At 41.1% G+C, this 13,555-nt stretch overlaps 1 protein-coding gene across 5 annotated transcripts in view; it reads right to left on the bottom strand.

The window, feature by feature from the left end:
- Window positions 1–4,511: 4,511 nt before the first annotated feature.
- Window positions 4,512–13,555, bottom strand: part of TPP2 (tripeptidyl peptidase 2) — a 72,520-nt gene continuing 63,476 nt past the window's right edge. For 4 of the 5 annotated variants that reach the window (XM_058548444.1, XM_058548445.1, XM_058548446.1 and 1 more), the window contains 3 exons: window positions 9,270–9,477; window positions 7,317–7,436; window positions 4,512–5,440 (listed from right to left, as the gene is read on the bottom strand). In XM_058548444.1, coding sequence (XP_058404427.1) covers window positions 5,351–5,440; window positions 7,317–7,436; window positions 9,270–9,477 — 418 coding nt within the window. In that variant the 3' untranslated portion in view covers window positions 4,512–5,350. Of the gene's footprint in view, window positions 5,441–7,316; window positions 7,437–9,269; window positions 9,478–13,555 lie in introns of those variants that run through there. The other variant, XM_058548448.1, reaches the window with a different exon arrangement.

Here is a 13,555-nt window from a genome sequence, read left to right as displayed (position 1 = left end):
TCCCGGGTGTGCACCAACGCACCGCTTGTCAAGCCATGCTGTGGCAGCGTCCCATATAAAGTGGAGGAAGATGGGCATGGATGTTAGCCCAGGGCCAGTCTTCCTCAGCAAAAAGAGGAGGATTGGCAGATGTTAGCTCAGGGCCGATCTTCCTCACACACAAAAAAAGAAAATTTAAATATGTGCAGCTCATTGTATGGCAACGATAGCTCAATAATGCTGTTTAAATAAGTAGATGAAAGTATGATGAACCCTCATCCCCATATGAATTTTCACCGCATGGCAAATCTTGTTTCATCGATACCTCCACCGATCTCTCGGCTCCTGAATTAATTGGAAGCAAAGAACAGACGTATCCTTCCTTCTGTATACTCTGTTCATGTCTATATAAGACACATAACCATAATACTATTATCACATCTAAAAATATAATTATTTTATATAGTATAAAATTTTTATATTAAATAACACATTTAAAAAAAATCAGTGTTTCAATTTCCGATTGTCTCATAAATGTCATGACATTTATTTTTAGAGCTTGTTTGCATCAGGACTCACATAAGGTCCACAAGTTTGATTAAATGATTGACTGGCATGTCTCTAAGTCTCTGTTATTCTACACGCTCTTCCTCCATCTTGCTTTTTCCTTTTGCCATTTACTTGTTGAAGAAGCAGAGCTGTCTGTCCTGTAGCATCTCCGCCTGATGCACTATGTTGCCTGCATCACCAGGGTATCCTTTCATCTGTCCCTCTATCCTCTGTTCTTGCTGTAGATTGTACATTTCAGTGACTCCAGCTGGGGACCATCCAGGCCAAGCCCAGCTTACATCAAACTCCAGCCAAGTTACACTGGGAGGGAAAAGAAATGATCCTTGTTGGAAACCACTGAGTTTTGAGGTAGCTTGGTACACAGAATCACTGAGGCATATGATAATAACTTTTAACATCATACATAAAATGAAAGACATTTCCAGTTGCTTTGTATTCTAGCCACATTTTGGATATGATCTGGCACGGTCAGATTCTAGAAGGAATTTGGTTATATGACTGGAAATGCAGGCAGTCCCACCTGCGTAGTGAAAACCGTGACATCTGGCCTTGGTACTGGAACTGTTAGTTATTCATGTTTGACTGTTGAGAGGACATGGCTTGAATAAACTACACCCTTGCTTGTTAATTCTTTGAAATCCTCTCACAAAAGCAGGGGTTCTACTGAAAAGAAAACAATAGCTTCATGGAGTAGGGTGCAGCCGGCTGGCTGGCTGGCACGGTGGAGGCAGAGGCAGACAGTGCCCCTTCACACCCTGACCCGCTGCCCCGGGGCTCTGAAGGCGGGGCCTGCTGGTGGCACACCCCCAAGCCTTTGTGTTAGGGCCATACTTCACCTTCCTCGTCTTTCCTACTTTCCTTTTTCAATTATTACTAATGCAGTTTTCTCCTCTTGTTAACTATGTTCACACTAATAAAGTTCAGAGCTTATTTCTTACTTTCTATTCCTTAGTTCTCTTTATTCAAGAGTTTTTTTGAAGAGCGGGGGAATGAAAAGGATCCCTCCTCTCCATCTCTCTACGCTACGCACATGTCTGACTTACATCCTACGGGGAAAGGCAAAGACATAATTTTAATGCTGGGCCATTGAAAGTACAGAGAATGAAACACTGCAGAGGAAACGACGGTTAAATTAAATGACTTTTGACTTGGAACAGACACACTGAACACACCACCTTAATTTTCTTGATGAAAATCACAGGGTCAAGTGATCTGGCATCAGCGCCTGAGCCAGAATTAGAGAGCAGAGACCGGGCTGGGCCATCCAGCCGTCAGGTCTCAGGGCATTTCATCATCAGAGCTGGGGGCAGGTGAGGAGGGGACAAGAGGGTCCGAGCAGGAGGGAGAGGTTTTAGATTTGTTGTGCCTCAGAGGAGGACCAGGCGGCGCTCTTCAGGGCAAAGGGAAGCTATCCTGGGGAGCAGCTACTAAGGGAGGAGTGAGAACTTCCACGATGGCAGAACTCCTTCCAGTACAATTGGGAGCTGCCTCCCGTCATTGGAAAGGGGCCATGGGACTAGGGCCCAAGCACACACCCTGAGCCATCTCTAATGATCTTTATGAAGTGATTTTTACCTGGCTGATTCTGTTGTTTTCAGGGGGTGTGGTGCAAACATTGGCCGCCATTACCAGAAACTGGAAAACTCTCCCTGACTTTTTCAAGCACCATTTTCCCTCCTGTATTAACCCAATCACACAGAAACAGTAACGATTTTACTGAGGACACCTTCTGCTGGACCTCATTCGTGTCCAGTTGTCACCGCGGGGGCACAGAGTGATCAAGACAAAAAGCAGAGGCTGACGAGGCCGCCTTGCAACTGCCCGCAGCTCAGGGCCTCACTCACCTCGGGTCCACTGATGGCACCGGTCTTTCTAGGAATCAGTTTAGAGCAGATTTTGCCAGTCTGTGGATGCATCTCTAACTTCCATAGCAAACTTCATCATCATTCTAAAATTTTATTTCTGAGAAAGACTTGAGCCCCATGGGAAGAGGGAAGTAGTGATTACAGACAGAAATTCTTGTTACCAGAGAGAACCAGAAGTGGCTTATGGAGCCTTTTTAACAAAAAACTTGCCTGTCAACGTGCGTGTTGTACTGAACCTCCACTATTCACTACCTCCGCCTGCAGACACAGACCTCACTTGTCTGCTTTTCACCACCAGTGAGGCTGGACTGTGAACTCAGCACTCACAGCATCACAGACTGTCAGGCTGTGGGTAACCGGGCCTGTGGGGAGGGCCCCACTGCTTATTGTACCCGGAACTCAACAACTTTCTCGAAAAAGAGTATATCCAAAAACCCACCATGGGCTTAATTTCTCCTTCAAATTAAAGAATACAACAAAAAGACCAAAACCTGAGGGATAAGGTGAGAAATTCAGGACCTTAGGAATGACGATGATTTTGTCAAAATCTGTCATATTTGAAGGATCCTAGAATTTATTGTATCTTGACATAACTCAGAAGGGAGCACTTCAAAGTAAATTATTACTAGGAAGTTTCTAACCTTAAAATTACATTAAAATTGGATACTAAATTCATGTGCTAAAGAAAGAAAAAGTGTGACATCAGTGAAAACGGTGGGCCCTTTCCTCAGTGAACAAGCACCATCGAGAACTGGAGTGAGAGAGGAGGAGAACTCTCCTCCACTGAAGCAATGGGAGAGCTGGAAAAGCGGTCAGAAGCAACTTTTTCAGATCTCTGGAAATGAACCAGAGGCAGGTAGCAATCTGAGGCGTGTTCACTCACGTGAAATGGCTGAATCGCAGTCACAGCAGAGCACTTCGTGATGTTTTCAATGGCCGTCCCCAACCCATGTCCACGGAAGCCTTGAACACCAGCAGTCTGGCATCTCCTGGAGGGGGTTGATAGGGCGGGGCTCCATTCCCAGAGAACTGTCCTCATCTCATTTGTCTGGTTGTTCCCTGGAAGACCCCATGTGCAACGCCATCTTTATTTAACAGGACTCAGATCTCGCACACCAAGAGGCCTTTTCCCAGGGGGTGTTTGTCCTGATAATTACAGGCAATTACGTAATTTTGTGGCTGCCTGAGATGGCCCATAACAATTGGGACTAATCAAAAAGCTTAAAAGAAAATGCTGGAAAATGAGATGTTCATAGGGGCTTTGAGAGCTCTGACATATTCCTGGGTATCTAGAAGGCCACGCACGTCGTAGGGCTGCACACATCCTCGGGAAACACCCAAGAAGGACCCAAACTCTCACCCCTGGCTGACCTTGAGGCTCTGCAAGCAAGCAATACTTACTAGGAAGGGCAAAACCTGGGTTGTAAAACAGTTCTGTAATTAATCAGTCAGTCAGTCAATCAGCAGTATGACCTTGGGAAGTCACCCTGCCCTTTCTGAGCCTCTCAATTTCCTTATTGGACTGAACCTGAATATATGGTGATCTGTACATGTGTAGGTGAAAAGACGTGTGTTTGTGAGGGAACATGCACATGGCTGTTCACGAATGGACTTTAGACTCTAGAGGGCTCAGAAACTGTGTGCAAAATGCTTACATGCATGTGTATTTTCTCATACAGGCTCTAATGTTTTCATGAGACCAAGGGGTCAATTACCCAAAAACCAGTTATAAATGACTAGACAAAATTACCAGTAGGTCTTTTGCACTAGTGAATTCTAAGGGAACACGATTTAAAAACCATACACACAAACATGTTTGCTACGAGTAGAGGCTTTTTAATATTGTCTACGTGTGTCTGTTTATTTTATGGAGGAATGCTGAGAGAAGCTAGTAGCCAGAAAGATAAAAATAATAAAAAGTTACACACAGAAGTTAATCATGTAATAAGAATTGGAAATATATTTAAACAATTGTAAGCCTATAAGAAACATTATAAAATAAATTACCTCATGTTGAATTTTTCATCTATGGATTTAATATGTTATTTCTGTTGTAACCCCAAATTTTATTTATGAAAAATTAAGACCACCTTTAAGAAGCTTCAATATTCACTTTTATTATTTATAAAAAAATTAAGGTATCAGAGTGCATATGGTGTACTGTGATCTTGGTTTTGCACATTTATTCACGTGTTTACATTATTTCAACTTTAATAAACATACTGTATGTGTATCTTTACAATACCTGATAAAGATTTAGCTGTCTGGCACTTATACATGTATTATCAATAAGTTCATTCTGATGCTCTGCACGTCAAGAGGATGTTAAAAATGATTGGCCTGAAATAACTCCAAGACGAAGATTTATGGAAGCAGTTATGCTCCAGCAATGGCCACGCATTTATTTGTGCCGGTTTTATTTTTTCCCTTGAATTGAATGTACACATTTGCCAAAAAAAAAAAATCTGGAAATGAAGTTGTTACTTTTTAGTCCAATAAATAATTTTAGCTACGCTTAATGTAGCTTTTTTAAGGCCTTCATACAATTGAAAAAATTAAAGTCAAGCATGTTAAAACCCTGTTCATTTATAAAATAAAAAATAGAATTTTACAGGTTTGCCGTTAAAAGTTACGGTTTAAAACCTATCATGCATGTAATAGTTGCAACCCAACTGCAAGTCCTTGGTGCTGGCAGGCGGGGCACAGCCCGGGGCCAGCAACGTGAGGCATTAAGAAAACACTGTGATGTCAGAGGTCTAGGTTTACATGTATTAAGCCACACGCCAGCGAATTCTCTGATAAATACACATCATTTTAATAATTGGTATTTGATAGCAGATGAAAACATGCATTAGACTAAAAATGCCACAAATTTGTTTGTATATCCATTCACTATAAAACTTTCTTTTTTAAAATTTAAAGTCTTGGTTCCTATTTTAGAATACACAATAATCAGGAGGATACATGATGGGGAGCCAGTTTTCAGTAAAAGATGCGCAGTGGGTCCATCCAAGCAGCTTCATCAGCTATAACAAGACACAATGATACATTATTGAAGGAAAGAACAGATTTTTCAAGCTCAATCTTTAGGGCAAATTCTGAATTAAATATTTAGTAATAATAAAGTAGTAGCATGTAAATCTCTCCTTCCACCCAACCCACCATCACCTACCCACCCACCTTCCTTCCCACCAACCACTCTTCCTTACTATCCACACATCAACCAACCTCCCCACCACCCGACCCGCCCTGTCGGTCATCACCGTCCCTGCCAACCTTCCTTCTTGCCCTCCTTCCTCCTAACCTTTCTGTCTGTCTTCCTTCCTCCCAATTTAACTCACTTGCTCCCTTCCTTCCTACCAGCCTAGTTTCCTTTCATTCACTTTTTCTGAGGGCCTATGTAGGTCCAACACTGTTCTAGGCATCGAGAAAACAGCACTGAACAAACTCACTTTCCACTTTCAGGAAATTTATGTTCTATTCAGGAAAACCAAATAATAAGCAAATCAATAAATAGATGAATAAATAAGTAAAAAATTAAGATATATATCAGTTATACAGTAAGTAGAACTTGACGTAGTACAGAGTGACTGGGAAGTGAGATGGTCAAGAAAGGGATCTCTGAGGAGGTGACATTTAAGTTGAAATCTAAATGACCAGAAGAAAATCTACTCTGCAAATCTGGAGCAGAGCTTTCCATACAGCTGGAATAGTTAGGTCCTCAGGTGGGAAAGGGCGTGGCTCTTTTAGCCAAGCCGAGAGGGGGCTGGTGCGGCAGAAGCAGAGCAAAAGGGGAGGTGTGATATGAGACATGGCTGGAGAGGAAGGCAGGAGCCAGACCACATGGGGCTGTACGGGCCACACTGAGGAATTTGGATGTTACTCCAAATGTGATGGAGATTCACCGGTAGGTGTCTAAAGCCATCTTTTCCGGCTGCTGGGTGGAGAACAGACAGTAGGGAAGCAGAGCAGAGAGGAGACAAGTTATAAAACATCTCCTGATGTGAATGTCTGGGTGATCATTGGCTCACAAATACAAGACCTGCCAGATTACAACCGCTGTGATGAGAATCACACTAGACACAGTAACAATTAATTCCAGAAAGAGTTCTCTGAACCCATTAACAGATCTGAAGGTGCTAATTTAAAATGTCTTACAATCTGGACTGACTGATGAAGGCACAGAGAAAAAGTCTAAGAGTAAAGATAACCTACAGTTTACTCTAATTACAAAAAATTTCCACAGGAACCTACTGGTCAGTTTTACATCCAAGGAACACCTTCAGTATAGAGACCTGACCCTTGGCTGCATTTGGTAAGACCAACATTCCCCAACCTCCATCTATCCTTTAGGCCTAAACCAATCATGCGTGTACAAAAACAAGACGAGGCTCAAATAATTTCTGTTGAATTCGATAAGTTTTTACACTTGACAATTAACTTGTATGGAAAGCTGAACCATATAATTTCTCTGCATATAATATATGGTAAAATAACAAAATGATCTATCACCTTAAACGAAGAATAAAATCAAACATAAACTCTAAAGTTCAACCATTTTAGAAATGAGCCAACATGTATTTAAAAGGAATTAGTTTCCTTCAGAAAGGAAAACTTTATTTTTTCACTCTACAAAATTCATGATGCATTTTTGCCTATGTTGAAAACACCTGAGGCTAAATATAGGTTTTTCTGGACAGGAATAAAAAATGTTTTAAAAATTTACATAGCTTACTGACTATCTCATGCACTTATTTTACAGTTTACATTATGTTAATTAGAGTACTGATTAGTCATGATAAAGTCAGTATTGGTATACCACTACCATAACGTGTTTCAGCTATCTTGTCACTATGCAATACTGAAGTGATACTCAACAGTGACAATTTAAATATCACTTACTTGAATACAATTTTTCCAGTTTTCTTTTGTTGGTTTTTCTTCCACAAGTTTAGTTGCAAATTTAAGGCCTCTCCCATACATTTTATTTACTAATGCATGCTTGTATGCAAATGTCAAAACCTATAATATAAAACAGGATAAAGCTTATCTATGAAATATTTACATTTTAAGGCATATAGCTTTAATAATGAAAGAATTAAGGCTTTAACACAAGTGTAGCCTTTAAGATGAACATGTTACATCAAGTAAATTTTAAAAACTTTTAAAACAATTAACATCTTCAAAAGAGCTGGGTATTTCATAGAACAGATCATTTATCTGGGGGAAGAAAATTATGATGATAAATCACTAGCTGTTAGAATCCATACCAAAACATCTCTTTATGCAAGAGAAAGCAGAGCTAATAACATAAACAATTAAAAAAATGCAAACTAGGACAGAAGTACAAAACTATGAAGAGTCACTATAAATTATCAAAATTGCAAAAGAGGACAAAAGTAAAAATGTATCAGATTATATAAACATGTAACTTTCAACTACTTCCTTTTGTACAAGTTTTGTACCTTTAATTACTGCATCTGTCAAATATATTTGGAACCATTTATTTATATTTTGGGTCTCCACTTTCAGAATGCGGAGAATGTCCTCAAAGAAGGGAATCCTGTCACATTTAACGCGTAGTCAAGAGCCAAGCAAAGTGTTCAGCAGTGGTTGCTATAAACCTAGTAAACAGACAGGTGACGCCATGCGTGGCCCGACACAGCAGTACTGCGGCAGCAAGAGAATGATTTATAACAGTGTGATTATGAAGTTCATCAATGTTTATCGACTTGCTGTTGGACCGGGTTCTTGCTCATCTTCTGCCAGCAGCAAGCACAGTGTCTGGCACACAGCAGACACGTGATAACTGCCGGTTAGTAACAACAGCAAACACCGTTGAGGTCCCCCCATGTACTAAACACTCACTCATAAAGCCGGGGTAGGTAGTGTCACCATTCTCATTCAGCAGATAAGAAACTGAGGCACTGAATTCAGTCACTTGCCTAACATCACACAGATAAAAGGGGTAGACGAAGGAGTCTGATTTCAGGTCCAAAGTCTTACCCTCTGGTGCAACACTGACTCCTCCAGTTTCCTGAATATAACTGAGCTCCTTCTATATTTGCACTACTGTACTGTGGTGGGACAACCTGAAGCTATAGGATAGAAAGAATTTTTCTCCTAGTCCCATAGTTCTTTACTACAAATTAGCATAGTTAATCCTGAAAACAAGCATCTGTCCACTAAAATAAAACAACCGCTTGCGCTGAGTGAGAATTCCACTGATTTCATTCACTTTATTTTTCTTTATCTTCAGAAGAAAGGAAGATTGACAAAAACTTGTAGTTATATAATCTCTACTGTAAGAATTACAGTAGAGAGCTAAAAGGAATTTTTTATAATCAAAATCCAAAAAGTTCATCAATGTTACTTTTTCTAAACTGGCTTTTAAAACTGATCAGCTACAAATCAAGATGATAGTTATTCAGAAGTTAAAGAGTTTTGAGGAAAATAACTAATATCTAAACTAACCACAATACCTCCTTCTCCATTCCCACCAAATCAGCACACCAATAGATGTGGGAAGGCATGAAGACAGTTTCTATAAGATGTTCTCAATTTAAGGTTCACACATAACTGGTTTAACCAAAAGACCACTACATACATTCTCAAATTGTTTTTCAAATTAGTGTGGCTAAACAGCCGCTTTGCAGACAGATAAAATAATGGTAAAATGGTTTTAAAACAGGTAAGACAAATACGAGGTCTCGCTAAATATGAGGTCTGTCTTCCTCAGAGCCCAGCTGAGCCTCCTTCCATTTCCTCTCTTCCTCTTCTGGCCGGTCAATGGGGCACAAGAGGCATCTGTTAAGTCACCACCAAGAACTGTGTGAAAACCAGAGACAAAGTTACCTTATTGTCAAAAAGATCAGTCCATTTTGTAGTTTCCCAAAAGGTCTCCGCCAGAGAGTCCAGAGTACTTTCTCCTTCCTCCTCTCTCCCTTCTGCATCACTTGAAACAGCCCCATCCTGCTCTTGTGCGTGAAGAAGATGGTCGGCCAGGGCACAGCCTTTTCTACAAAGGGCATCTACGAGGGTGGATTTTTGTTTGTCCATGTCACTGTCCAAATCAAAAAGCATTTCACAAATCAGCAAAATTTCTTTAAAAATACAGCCTTATCTGAAATTAAACTCATGCATTCTTCTAAGACTTACAATGCATAAATATTGTATAGCCATGTGTATACACGTGTACTGTACATCAAATAAGATTCACGGTTAATAAACAGCAAATGAGCCACGATATTATACATATACGTTAAATGAGTTAGGACAGCGGTACCTGGTTGAAACAGAATGCCATAAGCAATAGAGCCGAAAGATTATTTGGTTCTAAATTCTGTCAGCTACATAACTCTCAATCAGAACAATATATTTTAAGTGTTTAGATTTCTTACAAATAGCAATTTCTACATAGTTGTCTACGTGTATGTACAGACGTACAGAGGTTCTTCCAGTCATGAACTTTCGTGTAAAAAGAGAGCAAACAAATATAATGCTTACTCTGAACATGCTAGCAACTGTTTTAGCATTTTAACATGTTAACTCAACTATACTCAAAACAACTCTATGGGTAAGATACTATTTGGCAAAGGAGGAAACTGAGGCACAAAGAGATTCAGCGATCTGTTCAAGGGCCACAGTCAGGAAGCGGCAGATCCAGGGTTCAGAGCTTGGCAGTCTGGCTGTGGACTCCGTGCTCTTAATCACTAGGGCAAACTGCCTTGCTCCAGGGCAGGCATCTTTGTTTTCTTCTGATGTGTTCCAAGTGCCTAGAACAATGCCTGGCACAGAACGCACACTCAGTAACTCACTGCTGAATGAAATACAAGGACCTGCACTCCAGGACACAGTGTTCGCCTCCAGGATGCTTGCTTATCTGAGGCATTCTGCCCAACTCCCGTCACATAAGTGTGGAGACAATGAGGATTACACGTGCTGAGAAAATGACCCTGAGGCACTCAGATACGGAACGACAAACTGTCTAACAGTTAAGAAGGATTCTGAACGACCAAGAGTGAAACGAGCAACATATGAAATCTGCTAGGACTATAAAATCATCAATAACTAGTATGAAAGACAATTAACAAAATGGGGGGGGGGAACCCCAAAACAACCCAACAAAGTTACCAACCTTAATATATTTGTGACGTAGAGGAAATTATGGCTAAAAGATGCCTAAGAGTGTATCAGCAAAGAATTTCAAAGCTTAAAAGAATCAACTCTTACTCTCTTTTCATGGAAATGTGTCTGGGGACCGATGGTTACTTTGGACTTCAGAACAAATGGATTTACAGGTTGAGGGGCATCTGCACAGCTTCTCATCTACTGAGCACTCCCCCTTTTAGAGGCCGGGTGCCATCTGAGATGTCTTCGCAGTACTTCATTTATGCCTCACAGCAACCCTAGAAGTCAGGCACAATTACTGTCCCCATTTTGTGAAGGAGAACAGGGGCCCTGGACAGAATTGGATCGGCCAGGCAGATTTGGCAGGTTTTAGCATCCCTGGCAGCACTGCCCGACTGGTCCTAGCTGCCCCGAGAAGGGCTGCAAGGACAATTCAGAAGGCAAGCTGGGGCGACATGCGTTGCTGTACTTGCCGGTCCTAGTTATACTACCTAGAAGCTCTCTCTCTATTTTAGCATTCTCGGATCCAATAACCTAAATTCCACATACCTGGACCATTTCTTTCCTATCCTCTTCTAACTTACAACTGACCTGCTCAGATTTATACCTCATTAATCCATGAGGCTTTCCCCACTCGAAAGAAAGTCAGCTGTCCTTCCTACAGGCTTTCACAATTTAAAATTTATTATATCTCTTCTTCACATCCTATCTGGCAATTTCATCTTCTGTACTAGATCATATGTTTTCTAAGAGTAGAGAGTGTCTTGTTCATTTTTTTACATGTTTACGTGTTTGCTCAATAAACATTTTTTTTTTTTTTGTGAGGAAGATCAGCCCTGAGCTAACATCCATGCTAATCCTCCTCTTTTTGCTGAGGAAGACCGGCTCTGAGCTAACATCTATTGCCAATCCTCCTCCTTTTTTTTTTTCCCTTTTTCTCCCCAAAGCCCCAGTAGATAGTTGTATGTCATAGTTGCACATCCTTCTAGTTGCTGTATGTGGGATGCGGCCTCAGCATGGCTGGAGAAGCAGTGCGTCGGTGCGCGCCCGGGATCCGAACCCGGGCCGCCAGTAGCCGAGCGCGCGCACTTAACCGCTAAGCCACGGGGCCAGTTCACAGTAAACATTTTTGAATTAGGTTTAGGTAGGTACCAATCAAGGTGGTAATAGCTACATTTCAGGAAGCAACTTGAATCATATACTTTAATGGCCTAAATGAGGAAACTGCAGCTTAAATTTAAGTGAAACTTGATTATTGGGTCACCTACAAAAAGGTTAATATCATTTTTAAGATAACAAAATGGCTATCTTATAATTTTTGACAGGAGTGATTTAAATGAAAGCAGTTTCGCATGGAAACAAGAAGTCAATGCCGAACTGCCGCTTTTTTCCCCACAGATAAACCTACAAGAACAATGAACTATTTCCTGAGAGCTCCTCCCGTGGGGAGCCCGGTATCTCAGGCCTGGCCAGGATCCGCTGCCTGGCACAGCCTGTCTGGGCCCACTTGGTCTGGCAGAAGGCCTGGGGCAAATACCTTAATTACAAGGGTGGACAAACTGATCCCACGTTGCCAAAAACCTAAACTACTTCACTCTTAGCATTTTTACAATGTTTTACAGCTCCTTTATCTCAGGATTATCTGAAAGTCTCTACAGCTGTTATCTTAAAGCCAGGACCCTATTTTATTATTATTTTTGATAGCCACAGGAGTCAGTGTTTGAGATGAAAACAGTGAGAAAGAAAAGACTAATAAGACTGAAAACACAACTGATCTTGCACTTCTGGCTCGCCTGAGCCTAGAATCAAGTTTCCTAGATGGATGGTAAACTTTAGAAAAGAAGGCCAAAACAGAAGCGGGGATAAATGTACCTTAATATTTACTGAAGCTCTAAAATGAGCCATACGTTATTTCATATACACCCGAATTTGAGGAATTATATTATCTTCACAAACTGTAAGAAATAACAGCTGCTAGAAAGCACAGGGCACAGCTAATGGCAGATGCTGCAGCCAGGTCGAGGAAGCTCGGACGGGCCACTGTTTTTGGCAGTTAGGTTATCACTAGTGATCAAGGCCAGATTCCTCCTGCAACAGGATTAGCATTGCCTGGTATTAAGGAAGGAGAAGTGCAGTGTAGATACTCCTGCAATAAACCGGGGGCCTCACAGGAGACAGAGGTGTTTGCACATAACTACAGGCTGAGGCGAAGATGCCCGAAGGAAAGAGGGCTGGTCAGCGGAGTGCAGCTGTGAAGGAAACGGAGTGGGGAGGACGCAGCGTTTAGGCAGAAGGGGCAGCCTTGGAGAAGGGCGTCTCCTCACCCCGACACAGAAAGGAAAGCAATGACAGGGGAATGGGCAGAGTGGGGCTGATGCTCTATGTTCTTCTGTGAGAAAAAAATGAAGCATGCTAATCTTCTCAAGATGGGGTAAAATGGAAGGAGCTGCTTATCAAGAAACGAAAGGGACAGGCTGGGACAGATCCTGGTTTGAATCCTGGCTACCCCACTGCCCAGCGTGTCACCTTAGGCAAGTCATTTAACCTCTCTGAGCTTCAGTTTCCTCTTCTATAAACATAAGATAAAAATGCCTCTACTTTGCATGTTATTTAGAAGACTAAATTTAAATGAAATAATGTATTGAAAATGTCCCAAATAATCCCTTGTACGTAAGTGGCACTTCATAAATGGTGGCTATGCTTTCCACTATTACTATCATTAACAACAAAAGAGCAATGTTTTGATTCTGTTCTTTTGGAAAGTGTGAAAGGGTGCTGATAACGGCCAATACCTATTTTGAATAAACAGGTTGAAAACTCCTGCTTGTAAGATTCATAAGACGTATAATATCAGTATAAACAAGGTAATGCCAAGAGTTCTAGCAGTTTGGAATCAAGGATTTTATATAGAAAAAAATATTCTGACAAAAAGCAGATGGAATCTTTAAGGGAAATTATAGTACCTTCAGGCAGCCTGAACAGTTTTGGTTTATTAGTTATAACAACTATAA

The sequence above is a fragment of the Diceros bicornis genome, chromosome 9 (assembly GCF_020826845.1).
Source record: "Diceros bicornis minor isolate mBicDic1 chromosome 9, mDicBic1.mat.cur, whole genome shotgun sequence".
Taxonomy (NCBI): Eukaryota; Metazoa; Chordata; class Mammalia; order Perissodactyla; family Rhinocerotidae; genus Diceros; species Diceros bicornis.
The sequence above is the reverse complement of the archived record's forward strand: the minus strand, read 5'-3'. Positions and strand labels throughout refer to the sequence as shown.